General features: G+C 38.6%; 1 protein-coding gene across 1 annotated transcript; it reads right to left on the bottom strand.

Annotated features, from left to right (window-relative positions):
• Positions 1 to 1,199: 1,199 nt before the first annotated feature.
• LOC140935621 (glycerol-3-phosphate acyltransferase 1, mitochondrial-like) lies at positions 1,200 to 22,855 on the bottom strand. Its single transcript, XM_073385187.1, has 28 exons — positions 22,418 to 22,855; positions 20,756 to 20,887; positions 20,064 to 20,131; positions 19,800 to 19,904; positions 19,151 to 19,200; positions 18,797 to 18,911; positions 18,040 to 18,136; positions 16,871 to 16,960; positions 16,537 to 16,558; positions 15,592 to 15,616; positions 15,408 to 15,501; positions 15,270 to 15,318; positions 14,517 to 14,597; positions 14,282 to 14,331; positions 12,599 to 12,631; positions 12,349 to 12,462; positions 11,419 to 11,608; positions 10,882 to 10,952; positions 10,622 to 10,689; positions 9,927 to 10,092; positions 9,026 to 9,059; positions 8,809 to 8,894; positions 6,792 to 6,851; positions 6,045 to 6,122; positions 5,363 to 5,458; positions 4,380 to 4,503; positions 1,963 to 2,031; positions 1,200 to 1,537 (listed from the first exon to the last, which is right to left on the bottom strand). Exons 1-28 carry the CDS (start codon positions 22,616 to 22,618, stop codon positions 1,374 to 1,376), a joined length of 2,532 nt encoding a protein of 843 aa, XP_073241288.1. The 5' UTR covers positions 22,619 to 22,855; the 3' UTR covers positions 1,200 to 1,373.
• Between the last annotated feature and the right edge of the window lie 1,905 nt (positions 22,856 to 24,760).

The following is a 24,760-nucleotide window of genomic DNA, read 5'->3' as shown; positions in this document are numbered from 1 at the left end:
ACTTCAAAGTTTAGCTAAGCGCGGAAGAAATATCCGACAGAAATTATTTTTTGTCTTGCCACTGTATTGCACTCAGTTTTAATAACAAGCTAAGATTGTGGTTCCTTATTTTCAAGCATATATTCAAATCAGTAAACTCCAGATGGTCCTTTCAACAATAACGCCCTAAATAACGTGAAATTTTGTTCATTAAGGTAATTTGAAAACACCACTTTCAAATCGAATCGAATCGAATCTCATTGGATCACAGCATTATGTTTTATAACCTGCCTTCGAAACACGTCGTGGCCTCGGTGGTCTGTTTGCAAACAGACTACTACGTAGTCCGTTAGTTTGCACAACTAAAACAACATCGAAAGTTTTTTAAATTATAGTCTACTCACCGCTTTTCGTAGAGTTTAACGATCGTTTTCCCAATTTTCACATAGGATCAGAATATGACGCGACGTTGGAGATCCATTATCGGGAATTTTAACTGGCTCCTAAGCAACACGTCGGAAAAGAGAATCAGCTGCTAGGAGATCGAGAATCAAACGTCACATGGCATGCATCAGCCCAAATTAATCTAATCGATGCGTCATCGCGCTTTAAGCTAAAAACAAAAAAATGCTTTTAGACAACAAATATTATGCGCATTCACGTGTAACCAGGTGGAGAGGAGTGCCAAACTTGTTTAGTCTGTTTAAATCCATGCGCATTAAGGATTCTTAATACAGACAAATTTGTCAAAGAGCCGATTTTGCAGACATCAGTATTTTAACCTCGTACGTGGTGCAATTTCCTTAATCCTTGCTGTTAACTGGCGTTGAGTATTTTCCAAGTTTAAAGATCGTTATTTTAATGAAACCTATCAATGCTTTGGGTCAAAAGATTGTCAAAAGATCGTTAAAACGTTCAAGTGGGTGTATGAAAAATGATCGCGGTTGGCTGCACTTAGCAGCCTCTTTCGAAGAAAACAAAATTATGCATAACGTATATTGTTTTGCCTAAATGATTACCGCTGTGCAGGAAATGACTCTTATATGACATCAGGGACACCAGTATTCCCACTCAACTGTCGGCTTGCTTTTAATGACCGCACCATTATGTCTCGTGAGCCTTCATGCCTCGGGAATATCACATTTTTATCCATTTCAAAAGAAAATAAATAAATAAACTGACCAAGGCCTAAAGATTATTAAGGCAACTACCAGCCGTACTTGTTTTTTTTTTTTCTTTTCAATATGGCTTTATTTCTTTGCAAAGCTGCACCCGCACAAAGAACCCTGACGTAGGATAAACCTTCTTTTGTATCAGCTTGTACAAACTCAAACAATTGCGGGTCACCAGGGCGTAAATTTACAATCAGTTAAAAAAGTCAAACTCTCTTTGCTTTACAGTTTAAACTGGCCGATCTTCTCTATCACATCAAACAACGCATCTTCGTCGTTGTAAGCGTCGCAGAGGCTTACTCTACTATCAGCATCCACTTGAATCACTTTCCATTCTTTGAAGATACGTATCGCGTTCCTTAATGGTTCCACAGAACAGCTCTCAGCTAAAAAAACAACGAAGAACAAAAAAAGATAACGGTTATCAAAACCAGTTGTTATAGTGTATTATTTTTAGATCGTTCTCTTCAGAAATGATGGCGCCGAAGAAAAACGTTATCGTGCTAGAAAATGACATAAACCCATGTTTCAATTCCACACAAACACAGCAGAGTCAATTGATCTCTTTTGCTTTATGTTTTCCCAATGAAGGTTTCAGGGAAATTTAACCTCTATCTTTTCAAAAATTAGGCGCACATATCAACGGAAATAAGACGAAATTTGAAAGAAACAGTTCTCTGTCTAGAGTATTACCACTTGAACTACATTAGAACTCAAAACATGAAAGCTAAAGAGGTCTATTTTAAGGAGACCATCAGCTTTCTACCACAGGTAACCTGTAAAACGAAGCAGTGTTTTTGTGATTACTTACGAAAGAAAGTCACTTCCTCTTGAACTCGTTCCTTTGCGCAGGCGTGAAGAGCAGTCAAAAACTCGGTTTCTAAACAACAGCAAGATAAAATGAACAATGTTACTTTAAAGACTGGTTTCAATAAGATGGAGCCCTACTTTTGCTGAAAAACGCCTTACATGCGATCATACGGATACCAGCCTTTACGACCCAAGAGTGACCAACATCAGTTTTCTCCTAACAAAGTTCCATACATTATCAAACGAAACGGTTATAAGAATAAATAAAATGATCAACAATGGGAAAATGCTTTGATCTTTTATCACATTCTCTCCACTAATTCTTTAAGGAATTGTATGGAGACCAGTGTGGAGAATTTGTACATAAATATCAGGGCCGGGTTGTTCAAAGGAGGGTTAAGATAACCCGGGGTTAGTGCAAAATTTGAATTCAGATATCAAAGCTTAAAAAGCAAAATCAGTTTTATTCTTTTTCTCTACAGTTTAATGATTGGATGGCCTAAAAACGATAGAGAAAATAATCCGGGAAAATGTTTTTGAACAAACGAAAAAGAAAACCGAGTTAAAATTTAACCCTGGGTTAGCGCTTTTCAGCCTTCGAACAACTAGGCCCTGGACTCAAAGACAGACTTTTTTTCAGCGACCCTAGCGAGCCGGTAGAAATAGTATGCAAATACCAGGTTTAATGACAAAAATGCTTGCATCATTTCCAAAGAGCTATTTTACATTTTAAGTCAAGCCAGGTCAAGCGTACCCCATGAACTAATATTCACAAATTAAACCGTTGGTCGTTGCTGCTACTGACGCAGTTTAAAACTCAAATATGAATTCCTACGCGTATGACAATGAGCAGTAAAATATTGACTGTATTCAACTGCCTGTATCTCTGCCAATTCGGTCAGATTGAAAGATCTTGCACCCGAATAAAATTCCTTTGAAGATATTTGCATCGATTTAAAAAAGAAAGCTTAGCTGAGAGAAATTTTAACGACCTCGCGTGTGAATTCACTGCTCATTGCGTATGCAAGAGCGAAGAAATGGGTGAATCGGATATTATCAACAACGACTACACTAACGGTTTGATCATCAAATAATGAGCCCATTAGTAGAATCTGTGGGGGTACGCTTGAGCTGGCTTGACTCAGTAATGACAAAATTACAAATTTAAATTACTCTGGTGTTAAGAACAATAACAGTTCGAGTAATATTTAACAATTATTCCTATTGACTCAGAGGCCATGAGGACGAGAGGAATAATTGTTTTAATAAAATCCAACTTGCTGGTCAAAAATCTCGAGACAAAACAACTTTAGCTAGCAAAACACGATTCAGCCGCCATTGTTTTGGCTTTCAAAGCCCGCGCTTTTCGTTACTAGTGGGCTATAACATATAGCCTAGTAGTAGCTCAACCAATCAGAACGCAGTAGTGATAATAGACCACTAGTTGGATTTTATTAAGGGTCTTTATTTGAACCAGACGACGTTTTGGAACAAAGTGTAATAACAGTAAAGCTTTTCATAGCCAGACACTGTCGGTACCGGTTCCAGGGGTTAGCTTTAGAAAGGTGACCAAAGCATCCCATACAGAGTTGCAGTAGTGTCACACAAACAAAAATATTCGTCTGCGACCAGCCTACCGCTTATATATAATAGGTCAGTTTCGTTAATTATTAAATTTCACACTTAGCATCGAGGCTGAGGGGTGTAGAACAAAAGAAAAAGCATTTAAATTCAGAGATAAATAATCAAATCATTTCTTTTGTTACATTTACCTCAGCTTCGGAGCGAAGTATGAATTTTTTTTTTCCGCCGCACTCTCGGGTCCAGTCTTGATCTACCCTGAGGGGAGTAGCGCGGGCTCACTTCCCGCGCCATTTTGGGGGTTGCGGCTGAGACTCACTGGGTCGGTGTTGTGCTGAATTGTACTATGGGACTGTTCTTGGAACGCTATTGCTGCTGTCATTGGCTATTAAAAAGGTGCACAGGAAAGTGGGTCAAAACTTGTACCCCAATACAGTCCCACAGTATTTGACCAATCACCGAGCCAGTCTTAAGCGCCATGTCAAAGTTACAGACAAACAAATCCTTCCAACAATGTTGACCTTACACAGGTGGATATTATACAAGGGTCAAAATACGAATAAACGAGTAAGAGTAGTCTGCGATAAGCCAACCCCTTATTTCCGCCTCCTACAGACTGTCCTCTATTATTTAAGACCCCCGCTTTTAGGGGAAGAAAGTTATTGAGCCCACCCCCTAGTTCTTTATAGGGAATTGATACCATCTTCTGATTGTACAGTAAAATGCCTTCTTTCTCTATTTAGCTCCCTCCCCTCTTCAAACGTGCTCGAAATAAATAAGTCCTTATGGAGGATAAATTAGTGTCTTTACTTCTTAACTGCCGTTTGTGAACTTTACCTGAGAATGTCTGATTACTCAGCCACCGCAAAGCACAGGCCGACACCCAGTAAGACTCTACCAGGGGAGCCACTAATGACTTCAAATACCGCAGTTTTGCCAGTAGTTCGTCGGACTTCGTTAGCTGGCAGAATAAAGAGAGAAAAACAAAAAGACATCAATACCATCATCACCGTCGTTCTGTTCATCATTATCTTCATCATAATCATCATCATCACCAGTATCAGACATCGCCATCCTCCTCATTAGTAAAAAAAAGTCTGAATGTCTTACAATGGTGCGCTTAGCTGATCTGGTTTTGCTGACTGTAATCCTCTTGTTTAAAATCTATCATGACCATTATTAGTGAACTTACGCAATAGGATAGCCTGCGAACGCATTGTGTTTCGCCAAACTCGGCCACTTTCCTTTAAACACGTCTTTGTGTGAAAGTCCAGAAATATTAAGTGAAAATCACGACAAAAAAGCCCTGTCAAGTTTGTCACATACAATCGTTTACCATCCTCTTCTTTCTGCCGTAGCTTGCCGTCCTGATGTGTAAGGTTATTTGAGAGTTTAAGCATCAAGTTTACGTTAGACGGCAAAAAAATACGCGAATTTGTACCACATGACCAAGTTTTCCCTTTACTTGTCGTTTACTTTTCATTATTTCTACACACAAATTAGTAGTTTCATGCAATTTTTTATCCATATGAATTGTTTTGAGTTTTTTTGTCTGCTTATTTTCTATTTTGAGAAATTCTTAGCTTGAATCTGAAGTTTGCCGTTTACCGTATACGTAAAGCTTAAACTCTCTAGTATTATCATCAACATCAGCATCCTTATCATCATACCCTGCGAGCAAGCTCACCCTCGCTCCTTGAGAGCTTCCTCGTAAGCTATCATCATCATTATCATCAGCTATCAATCATCACTATCGTCGCCATCAACATCGTTGTCATCCTTCATGACATGCGGAACATATAACACAACAATGGACTGACCTTATAATCAACCTCTGGGACATCGATAATGCTCATATCTTCGTCGTGTTCATCGTCCCATCCCCAGTCTCCGCCTCTCGAACCTGCGGTACTTTGCTGTAGAAAATAGATTAACTTGAGTTTAACGTGAGCTTTTCCACAGCCTGTATACAGCCGCATCCTCCTCTCAAATAAAATCAGGGAGAGACGTTGAGCAGCTGTGAATAGGCTATAATCATCGTCAAAAGTTTTAGGAAGGCTACTACTCTAAACCTCCTTTTTCCTTCTTCCTCCTTCCCCTAGACCAATGTTGATCCAAACCTTAGTTTTAAATTGTTCTGTTACATGAATATCCCAACATTGAACAGGGGGGCGGGGGGTCTTTAGCAAAAGGAAAAACCATCTGTTTTGAACGTTAAAATGACTACTGTAAGTTGTATACAACCTTCCCTACTACTACAGGGAAGAATCTCTTGTGTTCGTGAAATGGGCAAAACAACCAAAATAAATGGCTCCGTAACATATTTTCAGTGTGGACATTGTGATTTCACGGTCTCCTTGGTACTACTTGTTCCGCCAACACGTCCCTCTTGCATGTTCCTGTGAGTGAACTGCACCTGATTTTGTCCCTATTACACGTCGCTGCGAAATCTCCTTGCTAGTGGCCACCCGTGACTCGTATAACATGCATGAACGTACTCACCTGCATAACCTTCAAAGTCTCGCTGGCTGTGAACTTATCCAGTGCTTCTATCAGAGCAGATTCCAGTGAAATGCACGGCTGAAAGAAAAAAAAAACTTGAATAACCAATCCAAAGTGTCACTCCCCAAAATTTACTTTCAAACTGGCTAACGCAAAGAAAATTAAGGTGGTCAAAGTTTTCCCATCCCCAAAGTACCGTATTTACTCGAAAAAGCCCCGCAGTGCTTATGAAATATTTGGACTTGTCGGTAAGCCGCTTATTTCAGGGCGATGGGAGTGGGGCTAATTTAAAACTTCGTGTTTGCGAGTAACACATTACTGCATAAGGTTTATTTCTTTTTCAATATTTTGTTCAAAAGCGATAACAATGGCACAGGAAGAACGTAGTAAAAATACGTGAAAAATCAGCGATAAGCGATGCATTGTTGCTGTAAGGATACAGCAGTTTAGCTTGCGAGCAAGTTCTCGGAGTGAAGGGGGAGCGGGGGGGAGGGACGAGAGTGGGGGAACTTTCCTGTCCCTTTTTTCCCCAATCATCAACCCCTCCCCTCCTCCCCGCGGAGAGCTTTTTGGACGAAATATTTGTTCCTAGGTGCGGCCTTACTCAAGAAAGGCGTTCTTTCGCGTAAATAAGGTGACCTGTCAAGATGCAAGAAGGTCTAATCGTTTTCAGTGATATTTCAAAGAAAACGCAGTACCCCCTCTTCATTGTTTTTGTCAAAAATTGAAAATCAGAAAACCACTCACCGGCACAAAGATAAACTCTCTCTGAAGAATATCACATAACTGTTTCGTCTTCTCAAGTATCTAAAACGATAAAAAAAGAAATCACAATTGAGATGAGAAAGCTAATTTTTGCACAGCATCAAACGTCTGAGTAGTAGACCTTGTCACGGTTTTCGACACCATCTTGACGAGTAGGCAAACGTGTGAGAAATTACAGTGTTTGTATGAGAATCTAATATCGAATAATTTCCGTAAAACGGCTGTTCTTAAAAAAAATATCAATTGTAAACTAAGCCTACAAAGCAAAAGATTGTCCTAAAAAATCTTGGGGGCGTACCTGTGCTTAAATTTCTCCAGAGGCTTTCTTTAGATTTTCCATATATTTGTCTGTAATTTTCCCGGGACTTTCTTACAGACAAATGTATAGAAAATTTAAAAAAGTGGTTCTAGGTCTTCTAGTGCATGTAACGCCCTCAATATTTTTTCCGTAGAATCCTTAGGAGTGAGACTTTAGTTTACAAATCATATTTTTTTCAGAACAGCCGTTCTACGGAAATTTTTGGACATTAGATTCTCATAAAGACACTATAATTTCTCACGTTTTTGCCTACTCCTCAAAATGGCGTCAAAAACCATGACAAGGTCTGTTCTATACATTAGAGAGCTTTAGATTCAAGGAAGAGGACGACCGTACGAGGACAAGATTTCACTTAAGGTGTCTGAACACAGTTTTGGCAGTTTGTGAGTGTGTGTCATTTACCAAATCATGGCAAGAGAAAGGTTGCAGCTCACAATCTGAAACTTGGCAAGTGAAAAAAAACACTGATGAAAAATTTTGATTGACAGGTAAATTTGACCTTTTCCTAGTTTCCATGGCAACATGAACGATTGAATACAGCCTTAAAATTTCACTTTTGCTCAATTTACATAAAATTCGCTCATTAGATTTTCCTATAAACTTGCCCAAAGCTTACTATAATTAATCATTATCACTTGAAACTTATTTTACCAAATTTTAACAGACGGGATTTTAGATACTCAATAATATAATGGTACTGCAACTATTAAATGTATCACAAATTTCGTCTGTTCAACTTCCATTTTAAAGTTCTCATTATTTAAAATACAATAAAAGTAAAAACTCTGCCAAATATCACAAAATTTTAATGAGTAGATCTTTACGCCGCCATGTTTGTTTGTCTAATTTAAACACGCACAGTCACGTTAGTTACCGCTGACCGCCCGCAAAACTGTGTTCAGCCACCTTAAAGGTTTTTCCCTATGCTCAAAAGAGAGACACCCCATAAACCTTCAGTTTACTTTTTTTTTACCATAAAGGTCGACACAGTTATTTTTGTTGAAGGAGGATAAGCCCTCTCCCGATCGCAAAATGGTAAAACTTCTCAACATCTGACAACTTGCCACTACGACATTCTCGCTTAAAATCGTAGTAAAATAACGATGGCTATCACATTTTCCCGCCAAAATGACGCTGGTTCACGCGCGAGCGCTACTTAGTATTGAAAAAATCTCGTTCTCGAAGTCGTACTCCTCTTGGGCCTAGGCAAAACGTCGAACTTTTTATGAGACGAACCAAACTTAGTGAGTTAATTTCATGAAAAGTTCGACGTCTTGCTGAGTTAAGTTCGTCTTAATGAGTTTGGATCGTCCAACACGTTCTATCCGCCTGCAGAGCGTCTGAAGTTCGTCTCCAGGACAAACGTCGATCTTCACATGCGACGAACTAAACTGATAGAAATTAAAAATTTGTATTTCGGGAGAAAATTTATTAAAACTACATTTTGGTCTGATTCAGTTGATCGGTTCGACGCGTCCCCGACGCGATCTGTTCGAACCAAATTAAAGTTTGGTTCGTCTCATGAAAAGTTCGACGTTCGACCTAGGCTTGGCTTAAGGGTGGCTTCTGACTCATGCATGACTGCAAATATTTAAGGTATTGTGCGATGAACATAATCGTTTGAACACTGTTTAACTGTTTTTGCTTAATCAGAAGCAATAAGGTATAAAATGCCCATACCGTTTTCTGAGATACTATTTTCTTTCCATCGATGTCTTCTGAGTCGTATGATTCACTGTCCTCAGCCGCCGCTGTAATACCACAAGCTGATGATAATAAGAGGTTAGTTTTTCAATGATAATTTCATGCATTATTGTCAACAAATCTTCATTTTCTTTTATAGACATGAAATTATGCAATACTTAAAACAAATCATCATTTTCTCTCACAAACGTACCAAGCACTGAGTCCAAAGCAAACAGCGAAACAACCTGCAATAAAGGAGAACATTCGAATTTAGTCACGCCGTTTGGCATGTCATCAGAAGGCAATTGTGAACTTACGCAAAGGGACGGTAGAAGAAAGAAGACGGCAAACCTTGTCTGACAGGCATGACAATAATTATGATTGAAAACATTTTCTGCCAAACTTCACCTTCCTCTCGTGTAAGCAGATCTTTTGGTAAAAGACCGGAACACAGTAATGTTAAGTGAAGATCGCGACAAAACACGCAAGTAATAGCCCTGTCACGTTTGTCAAACAAATGCGGTTTGCCGTCCTCTTTTTTCTGCTGTCCTTTTGCGTAGAAAGCTTACCACTACAGTCACGCCAGGTCAAGCGTAGCCCTATAGATGCCATTAATGAATCGACTATTTAAAAAAGGAATCCGTTAGTCGTTGCTGCAACCAGTATCAAATTCAAATCTTCATTCCTGCATAAGTAACGAGCAGTGAATTTTTTTACGATAACCTCTCTGTATGCGGTCAGATTGAAAAATCGTTGAATGTCTAAAACTGCTTTGAAGACATTAACATCAATTCAAGAAAACTGAGCAGGCAGAAATTTCATAAGATTCACTGCCCGGCATTACGCATGCAGGAATGCAGAGATGAACCTGAAATCTACAGCAACTATTCAGCTACTAAACGATTCGACTTTCGAACAACAAATTCATTAATAGAATCTGGGGAGCGGGTGCCCTTTCCCTGGCTTGAATGTGATAGCCTGAAAACTTAACACACTATGACTCAGGCTTTATACGAGGGATGGTCCCCCCGGGGCTGATAACTCACTCCTGAGTTCACCTGGTTCGCTGAGCTATGCAGGGTGTCTATGATGAACAGGAAGGAGTTATTAACCTGATTGCTGTAGAAAGTCAGGTTGAGTAAATGCGGTAAAACGAGCTTGGGCTGAATATGAATCTCCATAATAAACTTCTGTACTTCAGTGACTATGACGTCATCGGCCAGTAACCGCAAGGCATGATGGATAATTGCAGCCGTATCCCCAGAGAACCCCACATCCCTGAAAAACGAAGATACAGCGCGTGTTTGAATAAAGTCGTTGATGCGCTTATATTGTTAATTGTATTAAGATTTGAGTATAACAGTTACCTTAGTTAGGTATGTTGAGGGCTAGAAAGAATATAAAAAGACAAAGAAAAGGCCAAAAAAAAAAGGCGGAAAGCGAACGGACTCGTATTTCCAAAGATAGCGAAAAGAACCTTAGGTCGAATAAAGGAAAAAGGGCATCTACTTCATTCCACTACAAACACTACAGTCAAACCTGTGTACAACGGTCACCCTTGGGAAATGGCAAGGTAACCGTAATAAACAGGGTGACCGCTATATACAGGTCAACTTTGCAGAAAATATAAGGCAACTGAAATTTTGGGAAGTTGTGCGGTGACCATAATTTACAGGGTGACTGCTATACACAGGGAAGTTATATACAGATTTGACCGTAATTTCATTTCCGATAACTGCCTCCTCCCCTTCTTCTTTTTTTCTCTCTTTTTCAGTTAGGTTTCGGGCGACTTAAACATGTCACCTACCTCTCACGCGAAATGATTTCTCCACGCAACCGTCCAAAGGACGCACTCAGTTCTTCAAATGTTGTACCCTTGAAAAACACATAGAAAAAAGCGTCAGTGGAACTTGCAAAGGAAAACTTGATCGCACGCAAACGCTCCCGTCACGAACATAGCGGGGAGGAGCGTTACGTGACCACAAAAATACTGAACTGCTGCGTTAACAGGGACTACTTGAAGTACAGCAACTCAAAATGTGAAAAGTTTAAGAAATGGCCTCTAACCTGTCTGTGATTATTTAACAGGAGGAAAGCGACCATGTTTGTGCTCATAACAGCACAGCAATTAACCGCATCTAAGAACCAAAAAATGCGTACATTAGCTGTTTAGTCAGTACACTTAATCTTGGAGTAAGGTATAAATGACACTTTATTTCGATAGGGAACATGTAATTACAGTCAAACACTGTCATTACAACCGTCAAAGACTGTAGGTATGCCGCGTATTTTCAGGTTTCACGAACGAACAAGACAAAAATCGCCACTTGCCAAAAATCAGCATGTTTGTGCAATTTTATGGTCTCAAGGATCTTGGTCAAATTATGAAGTCGTTAGAGCACAACGTTGCTAAAATCTCGCCACCAAACTGCACTAACACGCAGATTATTGGCAAGCGGGCATTTTTTTTCTCGTTCTTTCTGAAGCACAACCATCAATCCCATAATTTAATAAATTTAGCTTTTGTGACGTCATGACTTCTTTGCTCTGTTATTTTTAAAAAGAACCTTTACACTCGATTTAAAGACAGCAACATAAACTAACCGTAAACGACATGGTAGCCAAGAGCCTTTGTTAGCGCAAAACTCTTGTCATCACCCATGTCACTCAGCGATACGTCCGAGTAGCTCCGCAAGAGAGAGGACCGGGACGAGGAGTTAGCGGTTGCCTTGGCAACTAGGCTAGATGCAAAATCCTTCATGGGCTGTGACAGGTTCATGGATCGAGAGAACTCCTATTTAAAGGCAAATTATAAAGTTTGTTAACAAGTAACCTCTGTTTCTCACACTTAAGAGGACAATTTTTGGTTTGCAACCACGTGATAAGGAGGCCATGTTGGAGGTCAATACAAAAGTTTTTTTTTTTTTTAGAAGAATTTACATGAAAATAGAGTTTCGTTCCCAGAAGAGAGAAATGCTTTTGTTCTTGACCACCAACATGGCCGCCGTGACGTCAGGTGCAAACCAGCAATATCTGGACCACCGCTGAGATACTGAACTAGCTACGCGGGCTCATTGACGACTGAGGTTAGAAATTCGGCACTTGCCACTGTCCTCTGCAAGAGCTAGAGCCTGTCTTCGCATCAACTGAATCATCTTTGCATCAATTTAATTCAACCCATGGTCCAGTTTTTTTTTTCCAAGACTTTATTACGACATTCGACTGACACTGTTTCCTTTCGTCTGTTGCAACGGATGGCAGCGATGGACATGAATTGAAACTTGAAAAAGCTGGACCAACTTTTTCAAGTTTTAATGCTATGATTGCAAAAATCACCAAGGTTAGTGCTCCCTGCACGAAATTTGTTTGATATTTTCTCCAGAACTCTACAGGAGGATTTTTTGTATGGTTAAAAGTACTGAGTAATGTGGTATGATTTTCCTCGTGGGAATAAAAATTTACTTGTACTGCATTTCAGAGAAATTTCTCAAACAAATCACCGCCCGCTCTTTAACGTTAACGAAGGAAACAAACCTGAAGAGAAAATGGCTGTCCAAAGTCAAGCCTAACATTGCCGTACGTGGTTCTTATGACCCGCCAGATACTCTTGATCGTACTCCAGAAAGACTCCGGTCTTTTTACCTCACCCTGTAACGAGACAATTCTTTAGCGGGTTATTTTCTCTCAGTATTTGAACTAAGAGACTTCAATTCAAGACTCAAACTTCCCCTGGCGTAAACACCGCTAATGTCACTAAATATTACGAAACTAAAGCGGACCTTACCAAAAGTTCGTTTGTATAACCTGAATCCACAACCTGAAAAAATATAAGTTGTTTAAATTAGTAAAAGTTGAAGTTTTAATTTCTTCGGTAAAACAACGAGAAAATGGAGCCAAAGCACGTAACAAAAAAAATGCGATTAACTGCATTTTTATCGGAATTCTTAAAGTAAGAAAAATGGTGTAAAACTGCGAAATACGATGCCAAAGTTAAGCCAGCGAGACTGACCGTAGAATGTTGAAAGTAACATAGCCGTTAAAAGAACGAACAGTTATTCCACGTTGGCAGAACATTGATTTCCGTTCATAAGATCAGAAAAAAAATTAAAGATTTCATTTAATTAGAATCTGGCCCCAGTTTGTTAAAAGGCTGATGACGCTAGCCCCTTCATAAATCTCTATCCAGTGGAGAGTGCAATTGGTTACCACAATTGAATACTTATCCGGTGGATAGTGAGTCATTCTGTGGATAGCATTTTCCAATGCCTGAATAACCGGGGCTTAGTAGTAGTGGCACAGTAGTAGTATAGAAACCGGTTAGGCCTTTTTTCGCGAAGGAATCTCATTAACTTGCGGAATACAGTAACGTCGATAACGTCATAGCCTTTCGTTTTTATCTTACGAATAAAATGCGGAGGAATCTCATTAAAGATAAGGTCATGCCCTTATTTGGGTATGAAGCCACCCGTGACTTAAAATCACTGAAACGTAAAGTAATTATGCACGTTCTATTTGCTGTCGCTTTCTTTGTCCAACAATTGTTAACGTTCCAGTTCTCTGATTCATGGCGCGCAAATTTTGCATAGTACTTAGGGTACAACCAAACCAATTTTTTCCTTTAACCTTCACCAAATGTCCGTTACAAAACAAAGAAGCGAATCCTTGTACAAGAGGGTGGTAGTTTTATTCAAGACCCATTGGTCCCTGCTGTCACAAGCTTACGACTTTTGCTGCTATAAAAGAGGAAACGAAGCTAAAAGTTACTCATTCGAACCTGTCTTCCACCAGCACTGATCGAGATGAAAGTTGTGATGATGAAAGCGAGGATGAAGAACCAAGGATCAAAGATGTTTTGAGTAATCTTTCCAAAGCGGTGTCTAAAGAGTGCGCTTCTGATTTGATACATAGCATGACTGCTTCCAAAAATATTCTATTCTGGATTCCCCGAATTCCCTCGGACAGTTACTTCGAAATAAACGTGTAATTTCCATGACAAACATCGCCGAGCTAGTTGAGTATGCACTACTACCACATAACGATAGCGTGTCCAAACCTCGTGCGTTGAATACGTTCCTAGGTGGAATTACGGAAATAAGAGTCGATAATGGCTTAATCAAGAACAAAAAGGTACTAAGTGATTTGATAGAAAAAAAAAAGGCTACCGAAATTTGCGTGCAAAGAATCTGTGAACCGGAACTTGAACAATGGTTGGACAATGAGAGCGGCAGGAAATAGAAAGAGTATAATTACGTCACGTTACGTTTCAGTTATTTTAAGTCACAGATAAACTACTTTAAAATAGCACATGACCTTATCTTAATGACATTCCAATCCTCTACATTTCATTGATGAGATAAAGACAAATGGCTATGACGTCATCGGCGATAATCTATTCCTCCGCAAGCTAATGAATCGTTCTGCAAAAAAACGGCTGACCGATCCCTTTACAACTACTATTAGTCGTTACCTTTTCATAAGATATGTTAACGGGCACAATATTAACATCTGGTACAACACCTAAAAAAAACATAGTAACATAAGGAAAAAATGTGCAAAAAGTCATTGTAAGTGTATCATGGGCTTACAATGACTTGTAATAACAAATACTGATGACTCTGGCCATTTCAATTTGAAGCCGGCATTAACATTTTCTCGTTACTGGTGACTTTTGACATATGACACCTGGCAGCAGGAAAATTTACCTTCTGTAACTGAATTGACAACCAATGAAAGCAGTCCTGACTTGGGAACCATAGCCTTTCCAGTTCTCGATCGACTACCTTCTGCAATTCACGATAACAACATCACACATTTGTAAGTACTACTAAGTAGTGTTTCCAGCACTACAAGGAGTGTTTTACGAGATATCCAAAAAGCTAGACGTGGGCTGAAAAACAAGGTGCAGCCGTAAAAATATCACTGACACGTTAGAGAGAAATATTCTTCATCACCAACAAATATCTTGAAAGTTACTCAGAGCATTCAGATCCCATCCGAACCCAACCTGCAATCAGGCGGTCCTTCATCAAATCCTTTGTTCTTTCTTCCTTTTTTTCTCCTTTTGTCTTTGCTCCCAATTTCGCGCTTTCTCGAAAAAAAAAAGGAATGTCTGATCTCAGGTTGATCCGAATCCCTTTATAGGAGGCGCTTGCTGTTACTCGCAGCCTAGTTTACGTAAGGCTGCAAATTTGTTCTTTTAATTGGAGGAAGGTGGTACCCTGATCACGATTCATTGCCGGTCGGCGAACATGAATGACTCTTACGTTGCTTTCTAATCAACTTGTGAAACAACTCTCACTTATTAGATAGAGCAATTCTCATACATGTATATTAAACATGAGAACTTCCGGCCTGTTGACTGTAATCTTACTTTGGTACAGAGAAGAGCTTACCCAGGCTAGACACCTTGGCAATCAGTACAAAAAGTCGTTCCCGGGGTCGTTCCACTGACTTACCTATATAAAACTCAAGGTACTGTCCATTCTGAAGTAGCTGCTCCACATACTGAAACACAGATCACAACACATCAAGTCTGAGCTCGGAGAAAATCATAACAGAGAGCATGAGAATACGATTTAACGTAGAATTCTCACCCCTTGTAACACACATTTGTACAGTTCATCTTTTTGTGAGGAATGATCCAGTTTACGCTTGATAAAAAACCCACCGAGGTGTCTCAACATCCAGCTATTGGAAGAAACATGAACAATGTAACGCTCTTGAGTTGCATGTGACAATATCACGATTTTGTATTGAGAAAATGTGGTTAAATCATACCTAAAAACTGGAATCCTTAAATTATCTGCAAAATAAAGAGATTTATTAATTCAATAATTAAAAGCCCTTTAAAAAAATAAAGATATGTCATATATCATCCTGTTAGAATCAGGCATTGATTGAAGAGGCCACCTGGAAGACCTCGAGCGGGAATGCTGGATAGAGTGAAGGATGCCGGCCCTTTCGCAGCGGATAGATGCACCTTAGATTGGGAACTATAAGGATGGCCTGCTTGTGGGAACAACACACACACATAGATTGAGAAAATTACTTGTATTAATGGTAATATATTTCGTCATATACATTTAGCCTGCAGATATTGAATTAGATCACCAAATAAAGTGATACTAGTTTTTGCCATGTTTGTATTTTAAATGGTGATTTCATCTGCCTTCCTGATGCATCAAAAGCCCTAAAGACCCAAAACAATTCATGGCAATGCATCCCGTAGGACGCAAAGATCGATCGATCGACCTGAACATGTATACTTGCAGAAATATCCCGTTCGTGTAATTTCTGTGGCAGTTATTGTTGTTTAACCAGACATTTCTATTTTAGCCTTTGTTCTGCTTTAAAATAGAAGGACTATAAATGGAATGTATTTTAATTTAATTATACTGTAATACAAAGTTTTGGAGTCGGTCTTCTGATTAACAGTCTGGTTACAAAAAGGCCAAAGCATTTTCAATTTTGGACTTGATCTTTTTAACTTGGTCTCATTGGTTCTGGACTGAGACTCATGGTTTTTCACAAGACGAGTGCCAGGACTCAACATAACTACTAAGTCTTGTAACAAAATCACTGTGAATTTCTCCAATTTCTAAATATCGTGCCAATCACTTCAATGTTTGGCCATCCAAATATGGGCAGGGTCAGAGCAATGAGCTTGACCTGGGCTCCCAAAGGTGCCTGGTTTGGGGAATGTATAAATTGTGTAATTTTTACCTCCAGCAGCCACATGTGGAACCTAAATAAACAGAAGAGAGAACTAGTGACTACAGTGTAGAAGATCAAAGGTTCAACTCCAGTTTGGAGTACTCAGAGATTTCTTCTTCCAAGCCCAGCGTGGGTTCTTTGAGCTGAGTTAAGGTTTTCTCTCTAACACCAAAGGTATTTCTCAAAAGGCTATAATTTTGTTTCCTCTCCTCCAAAAAAAATTCCAAAGTTCTAACTATTCCATCTGGAAAATAAAGAAACACATATCTTGTTGCATAGCTGTTTTGTGGGTAAATTGAATAAAATGATTCTCTTTGTTGGATATTTCGCCAACATTGCCTACCTTTATGTCCCTTGTAACAAGGACAAAGGTGAGTAGGAGATAATCCATGTGGCTTTTATGAAGTGGTAAGAACACCAGAGGTCTTTCATCCTGCAAACCAACAGGAAAAAATAAAGTTTTAAAATAATCAATGTAAAAAAGGTGGTTAGACAAAATTATTGGTACGCTGGTTCAGGGTTTTCGGTAGCATTTGGAAGTACCAAAAGCAGAGGTTCAGCTGGTGGAATTGTACTGTTCGTGCTGCAAGTGCAGGGGGAGGGGGAGGGGGAGGGGCAGTTCCAGGGAGCATGTCCCCCTGGAAATTTCTAAATTGAACTCTCTAAAATGCGATTTCCTGCATTTACTGGACTGGAATTGGATAACCAGGAAAGTCTTTTACGGCAAAAAAAAGAAAATGTTCACAATAAAATGAAATATTTGATTTGGCAATTATAATTATTGGTTTGCAGTTGTTTGTTTTTTAGTTGATTCCAAAACGAATTCCAATCAGAAAGAGTGTATGAATCCCTGATGACAAAAGGTAATACACAGATATGTCCAGTCCAGTTGTTGCATTGAATCATCAGAAAAATCAAACAAGAAACGATTTTCACTCAGTCTTAAAAAATACTTATTTCGTGTGCAAACTTCCGGAGATTACTTGTCAAACAACCGGACGTTGCGCCTGGCATCCAGCCTGAAACGAAACCTCTGCTAGTGTAGTAAAAAGGCACTGAACAAGGACTCACACTCAAATTTCCTTTCATATCATACAGTTATCTGTAAAATATGCTGTTTCCGTTTGGCCGTGAGCACACCTCAAAAAGACCTAATAAAGGTGTCTAATAACTCCATGATTCTAGGAAGCACTACAAAACTAAACATGTAGAGGTAAGTTTCCAAATCAGCCTTTTATCTGCAGTTTATCAACTAAGCCCAAATCACAGAAAGTGCAATTCTTGTTACTTCTTTCATTTGTTTGAACGAAAAAGTTGCAAATTTTTCAGCAGCTTTTAGCAATATATGACATATTTTGACTGAGAACAAAATGACTTAGGGACTATTCTAAACAACTAGGAGCATTTACAGTACATCAAAATGTAAAAGACATTGACAAATTTCATTTTTTTTCTTGACAAACAAATGTACACCATGATTGCAGTTACCCACAAAAAGGAAAGTCAGCTAACCTGTGAAGCTTCCCTTAGTATGTCCATTTGTCCATTGTGAATCTGTATGCTAGAGAGTAGCCTTCCAAACAGTTTGAACAAAAACCATGCAGTGAACCTGCATCGTAAAAATACATACAATTGATTAAGAAATGTATTGTGGTTTCATTTTATCTAATTTGCTTTTTCTGGATCAGGATGCATTGAGATATAATGATGAGTTTGAAACAAACTGAGGGTAAATCTATACAGAACATGTACCTCTACGAAATAGCTGTTATCTCCTTAGGTGTAAAATCAAAAACACTCTGCGCGAAAGGGTACTTAAAGCAAATAATATTATTATTATAAACAACCAACAAAAATGGCTGGAGAACAATAATTAAAGCTACAGTTAATGACTTTTTCCTGGCTATTTAAAACTGAGCCCTTGTGTAATTTTTTTCAGTAAAATCTACTGCTATGATGACCAAAACAGGAAATTTCACATTAAAAAAAAATACAAAAAAGCCTTTTCTAAGCATTTGGATCACTATGGGCTAAAAAGCTAAAAATAAAGTGAGTAAAAAGAGGGGGGATTGGGGAGAGCAGTGAAGGAATGAAGTTTCCTTCCTCCCTTCTTCTTTTTTTTTTTCACTTGCTCTTTTTTCATGCATGTTCCACTATCTCAACACCTGGGACATGCTACCCTATCACTTACCACTTCAAAGGTAAGTAAGAGCCTGATATATATACATGTACATTGTAGTAAGTTAGTTTACCAATCACTTAAATTAACCTGATAAATCTTCTGTAAATAACGGCAGCCATTCTGTTATAAATAGTATCAGCTTCTTTTTCAAGTTCTGTAAGTCTCTGTCGCCTTATTTTTTCTGCCTCATTGATATCTTGGTCTACCAAAAGAAGAAAGAAATTTTCACAATTAAAGTAACTAAGTCAATTTGACTTTTTATTAATAAAAATTGCTTTGTACGGTCAGAGCCTTTTTCCAGAGAACCTAATATACCGTATCTATCTATCTATTGACTATGATAGCATGAAAGGCACACAAATAAGAAAAAAAGTGTATGAAATAAAATTATTGATCAAAATGACTTCTTCAGTGTTTTACATCTAGCATTAACTATTTTACCTGATAGAGAATGCTCTTGTAAGACTGGAGTTAGGATACAAGTCTTCACTCTAATAAGTATAATAAAATATGTGTGTATTTAATTTTTGACATCAAATTAAGCTATAAAAGCCCCGTGCAAACGGACGCAAAATTGCATCAGTTTGCACACCCTTGCATGTTGTTGCGTGTTGTTGCACAAAGCCAACAAGTCCCTACATTTCTTTTGCTCCGTGATCACTGAAGTGTAGCGCAACAATGTTGGATCCATTTGCACAGCTCTTCCAACATTGTTGGGGCCATGCACGTGCATTACACATGGTTAACAAAGTCTTGTGGGTTGTATCCTTCCCACGGTGCACTGTAGGTCCCAACATTGTTGGGAGTTGTTGCGTGCATTTGCACACCACTACCAACATTGTTGCAACAACTCCCAAAGTTTGAGGATAATTACACTGGTGACAACAACCCTTAATTTTTGTTCAAAAAACATGTTAGTGGAAACCAAACCTAAACCAGTAGAATAAAATTTTTACTAAAGAATTTATGAGGAGGTCCTGGGATAAAGAGCCACCTTAATTTCCCAATACCATCCTAACTTTACTAAGAGATTAAGCATTCACCATGCTAAGTGTGTGAAAGTCATGTTTGCTGATGATATGATACTTACCTTGCAGATTGCATGACATTTTGTTTGACATCAGGATATTCATGACTGATGTTGCAAGCTCTCACAAAGGCTATGTGACAAAAGCTCCTTTTCAACAGGTTATGTCTATTAACAATAGAAAAAACAATCAAGAAAAATAGCAAATTATTATTAAAATATCCTTTGAGAGTGGGGGATATTTATTTTGTTAATTAGCAATATGAAATATACACCTCAATCTACAGTTGTTTCATTAATTTTCAGTTAATAATAAACAGAACCTACTTTTTATAAAGATTCTGGCTCAGAATGTTGTGCATTCCCCATGAAGGTGTGATGTCCTCAAAGAGTTTCTACAGAGAAAAATATTGAAAGTTAAGATCATTTTCATCAAGTTTACTGATGACACATTCAGATCAAGACTCTTTGACTCAATATCAAACAATTTTGGCGTATGAATAATGCAGTTAAGATACGCTTGGAATGGCTTTGATTACAATACCAAGCTTTTTTCATAGCTGAACTCAATGCAAAAGTTGTTGCCTCAAAATTTACAACTTAAAATTTGTGGGGCCTCAAACTGCTTTTTAATTGAGTGCAGCAAATTTAGTTTGGGGTTTGAATCAACAGGCATACAGTGTATACTTCGGCCATTTTAACACTTTAAGCCCCAAGATCCCCATACAAATTCTCCCCACTGATCTTCATACATTTTCTTTGAGAAAACTTAGAGAGGATTTAATTACAGATTGAAGAAGTTCTCCCTTTAGTGATCATTACCTTTTCTTTTGATGACGTATTGACAACATTAGGAAAAATTTAATGTTGGTCACCCATGGGACTTAAAGGATAAAGTTGTTTGATATACATGTAAATGTAAGGTCACTGAAAAGTATGACGACTGAACAGTGCCTCAAACTTTAAGGTCATAAGGGTCAGATTAATAGCCTTAACCCTATTCTATCCACAGCCATTACCTTACTCTCTTTACAACATCTGTCACAAGATGCTCCCATAACTGGGCGTCTCCTTTTATAAATAGCAGGGATCACTGCACCAGGCACGTGAAATTTCACCTCTGTTAAAGGCTGGAAACTGAGATCTGCTTGCTAAAGGAAAAAAAAAGAAGTACATTAAGATAAGCAAAAAGCTTATCCCCCAATAAAATTGAGCCACAACATACTGTAAAATTACGAAAATAAGCTCCTCCATGTATAAGCCCCTCCAAATATAAGCACCCCAAACCGGTAACGCAAAAAACCCTCCGTTAAATCGCCCCTCCAAATATAAGCCCCCCCCCGAGGCTTGTACTTGGAAAATTGCCCTCAAATACAACTTAAAACAAAGCAAAAATGGTAAATTTACTTCCAACTATAAGGCTAGCCCAATCGATTTTGAGACGCAAATTTCCCTTCGTAGATAAGCCCCTCCGAATATAAGCCCTTTCCAAAAATAAGCCCCTCAAAAAGGGCCTTTGAAAAATATAAGCCCCGGGGCTTATTTTCGGAATTTTAAGGTATTTGTTGTAGTGAAATAAAAATAATTCAACTAAGAGCATGAACTCTTCTAGTGACTACTTTGAACTACTGGGGAACTACTGGTAAAAATAAAGTGAGAAATCTTGAATTAGAAGTATATGTTGCAGTGAACTTTTTATTTCAGTTAAGTTTTGTTTTTCCTTTGATTTAAATTCATTAGCATACATTACCATACCCAAAAACAATGGAAAAATAAAAATTAACTGAAATAAAAAATTAACTACAACATACGCATTTATTTAAGAAAAATAATTTCCAGTCACCTGGTCTGTGATTTCACTGCTTAGGCTCGGTTCAGACACCAAACTTTTTATGAGCCGAACCTAATTCGAATTAAGGTCGACCCAAATTATTTCGACTGGCTGAATTGATTCAGAAGCTGACCTTAATTGCAGCTGAACTTAGCTCAAAAGGGGAAAAATGCTTATTTCGGTCAAACAGCTTACAAAATACGTTATGATAATTTATGCGTTAGGTTTGGTACATAAAAAGTTCGGCGTCTTCATCAAAGCCGTTTCAAAATTCCTGGCTGGGCTAGCTGAAAAGAACGGCTGAGCCGTTCCAAGTTGAAACAGGCGTTCCTAATTGATTCAGACACCGAACTTTTCATGTACTTAATTCAATGTATTAGGTTCGGCTCATGAAAAGTTCAGCGTCTGAACCGGGACTTATGGCCTCAGCTGATCACGATCCAAGGTGAAGTGGATAACACTGGATCCACTGGATGAATCACTTTCCAGTGTAGCACATGTAACTGTACACTGTAGAGCTTTATCTGGCCCGTTATTCAAACACTGGATAGCGCTATCTGCTGGATAAATCACTATCCAACGGAATATTATCAGGGAAACCAACTGAGTTATCTAATGGAGGGAGATTTGTCCAGTGCATAGTCTGAGCTATCCGTCTTTTGAAGTATTGGAGCCTGGCCCAGATTTGCAGTTAATTGTTTTTCACTCATATCCATTTATCCACTGTTAAATCTCTAAAGGCGTAAGTATTAGAAAATGCCAAAGCTAAAAGCTACAATAAAGTATAACAAAAGAAGTATACTGTTGCCCCTAATACATAAGATGAGCAGTTGAGGAATACAAAGCACACCTTGTTTTTTCGTTTTCTGGGCCTGAATCTCGAAGGCGCTCTTTGTGGTGCTTGAATATTGTCCCCAAATTTGTCCTGCCATGCTTTTCTTCCAAGATCATTTGCGTCACCGGCTGTATAGATTCCACCGCCTGCAGGGTCGGTACGATTCTGCCATTTCTTGTATACTGCATCAAGATTTTTCATTGTCTCCGCGTCCATGTTTCTGGCTTGCTGTACCTACGATCACGACAACTTCAACTCTCCATTCGGCGCGGGATAGTTAATTAGAAATATAAATATTCTCTGGTAAACCTCGATAGATTCAGTGCGTTTAAGTCGTTTCATCCTCTATATTGTTCCATTTTTGTCTTTCTGTATGAAAAAAAATACATTTGTCAAGACATCTCACAACCGTGTTATGAACTGTGAATCGTTACACACACACGTGAGCGATTGATCACTAGGAGTCTGGGGATTAACTGTTGGTTCCAGTCCTTGCTCGGGTATCGTTGAGTTCGCCACGACCACGACCACCCAGCCAGGCACCCAGCCACCAACTCCAGCCACCGCCTCAGCCTTGGTTAAGCCACCGCCTCCCTTCAGAAAAAAATCGAGGCGGATAGGACTTTCCACAAGTTGCTCGGCAACTTTTTGGCAACTTCTCGTATTTCGAGCAACTTTTTTCCATGTAACTCGAATAACGGACCAATTATCTTAAAGAACGCTTCTAGTGCGAATTTAGTATATCTTTTGGAATTTTAATACTTTGAAAATGTTACTTTTTGGACTAAAAGTTCTTTTAGCTTGCTTTTTTGTGTGTGTGTGTTTTACCCATTAAACCCATTAATTAACCCAGTTTTAGTTTAGCTTAATTGTTTCAGTTTATATTTTACTGATTGTAATCCGGCACCCTATCTAAATTCGCATGACCTGACCTGTACGGTGGCTGTACCATATAAGTCTCTGGCTTTGGCAGCTCTGTGTTTAATAATAATAACAAGTTTGCAGTAAGAAAATTGAATTTTTGATGTTTTAATGACCTTTACGTTTCTTTTTTCAAATCTTATGCTTAGAATGCACACATATAACACGAAGCGGAGCTTCCATTTTCTCGAGATATAGAAGTCTAAAAATGTGCCTAAATATAAACCGCGCTGTGAAAACTCTCCTACTTATCCGCTCTTTAATTCGGGTGTCGTCACGGGACTTGATCGCTCGGGTTTATGGGCTCCTAGGTTGAAGACCATGCAAATTTACCATGCGATAAATTACGTCTGCGTTGTAATAAAAAGAAAAGAAAGAGAAAAGTTCCAGTTCTTACTTTTTTCGAGGTTCTATTTTCCCTTCCTCGAAAGAAATGATTCTATTTATGTACAGGAAATTTTACTTTATTGACAATACATTTCCGCATCCCAATTTTTGTATGATCTTTTGATGTTAAGAAACTTTAAGAGTGAAATAAAACGTTGTGCTGGACAAAAACGTTTAAAGAGGAAACGAAGGTTTGCTTTGTCAAATAGCGCTAATTTCTTTTCATTTTATGAGTGTGGTAATTTTACTTTTTATACTAAGCGCTCTGGTAGGCTAGAATTCAGTTATAAAGCAGGTTCCTTGCTTTATCGCTCCAATGAAAACAAGTGAAGAGTCAGTCAGGCAAACCGAGAATGCTAATAAATTAATAGATGAAACTTAAGTGATGTAATGGACGTGTTAAACTTCAAAATGGCGACTAAATAAAGCTTCACTGCCGTGAATCTCCAAAACGTATCTAAATGGAAGTATGGTAGAAACCCAAATTCAAGGTAAGTTACTGTAGTTTATTTTATTTGTTATTAAATCAATGAACTAACTGGATAAGTGTTATGTCTAAGGCGGCAGTTTTGACCGGTTACCAGCGAGTCACCTGTTGTCGGATAAATCAGTTTTAAACCTACCAGCCACAAAACATAAACAAATTGGTCAAAGAGGGATTCCACTAATGTCAATCGAAACAATGAAATTCGTTAGCAAAAGCTTAAGTTGTTACAGACTCCTTTATCGTCGTTTTGTGTCCTTCAACCAAGCGAAAAGACTCGACGAACACCCATGATTAAGAATCCTGGCAATGAAAATATATAAACAACACTTTTATCAGATTCGTATAAGGAATACGTACGAGGGAGACGAATTTGTTTACAGATAATTTTGTTCAAGGAGCATTTATATCAATTTCCACTCAGTCTTCGCCCTTTGGTCTTTTTAAATCCACGCTCTGTGTCCACACGGTACTGTATTTACGTTTTAGAGAGGTTGGCTAACAAAGGTCTCCACATTTTATATACAACTAACTGTGCACCTCAGAGTTTTAGGTTCTAGTAGTAC

This window comes from Porites lutea, chromosome 4 (genome assembly GCF_958299795.1).
Source record: "Porites lutea chromosome 4, jaPorLute2.1, whole genome shotgun sequence".
NCBI classification, from domain to species: domain Eukaryota; kingdom Metazoa; phylum Cnidaria; class Anthozoa; order Scleractinia; family Poritidae; genus Porites; species Porites lutea.
Note: the sequence above shows the minus strand (reverse complement) of the source record. Positions and strands in the feature narration are given on the sequence as shown.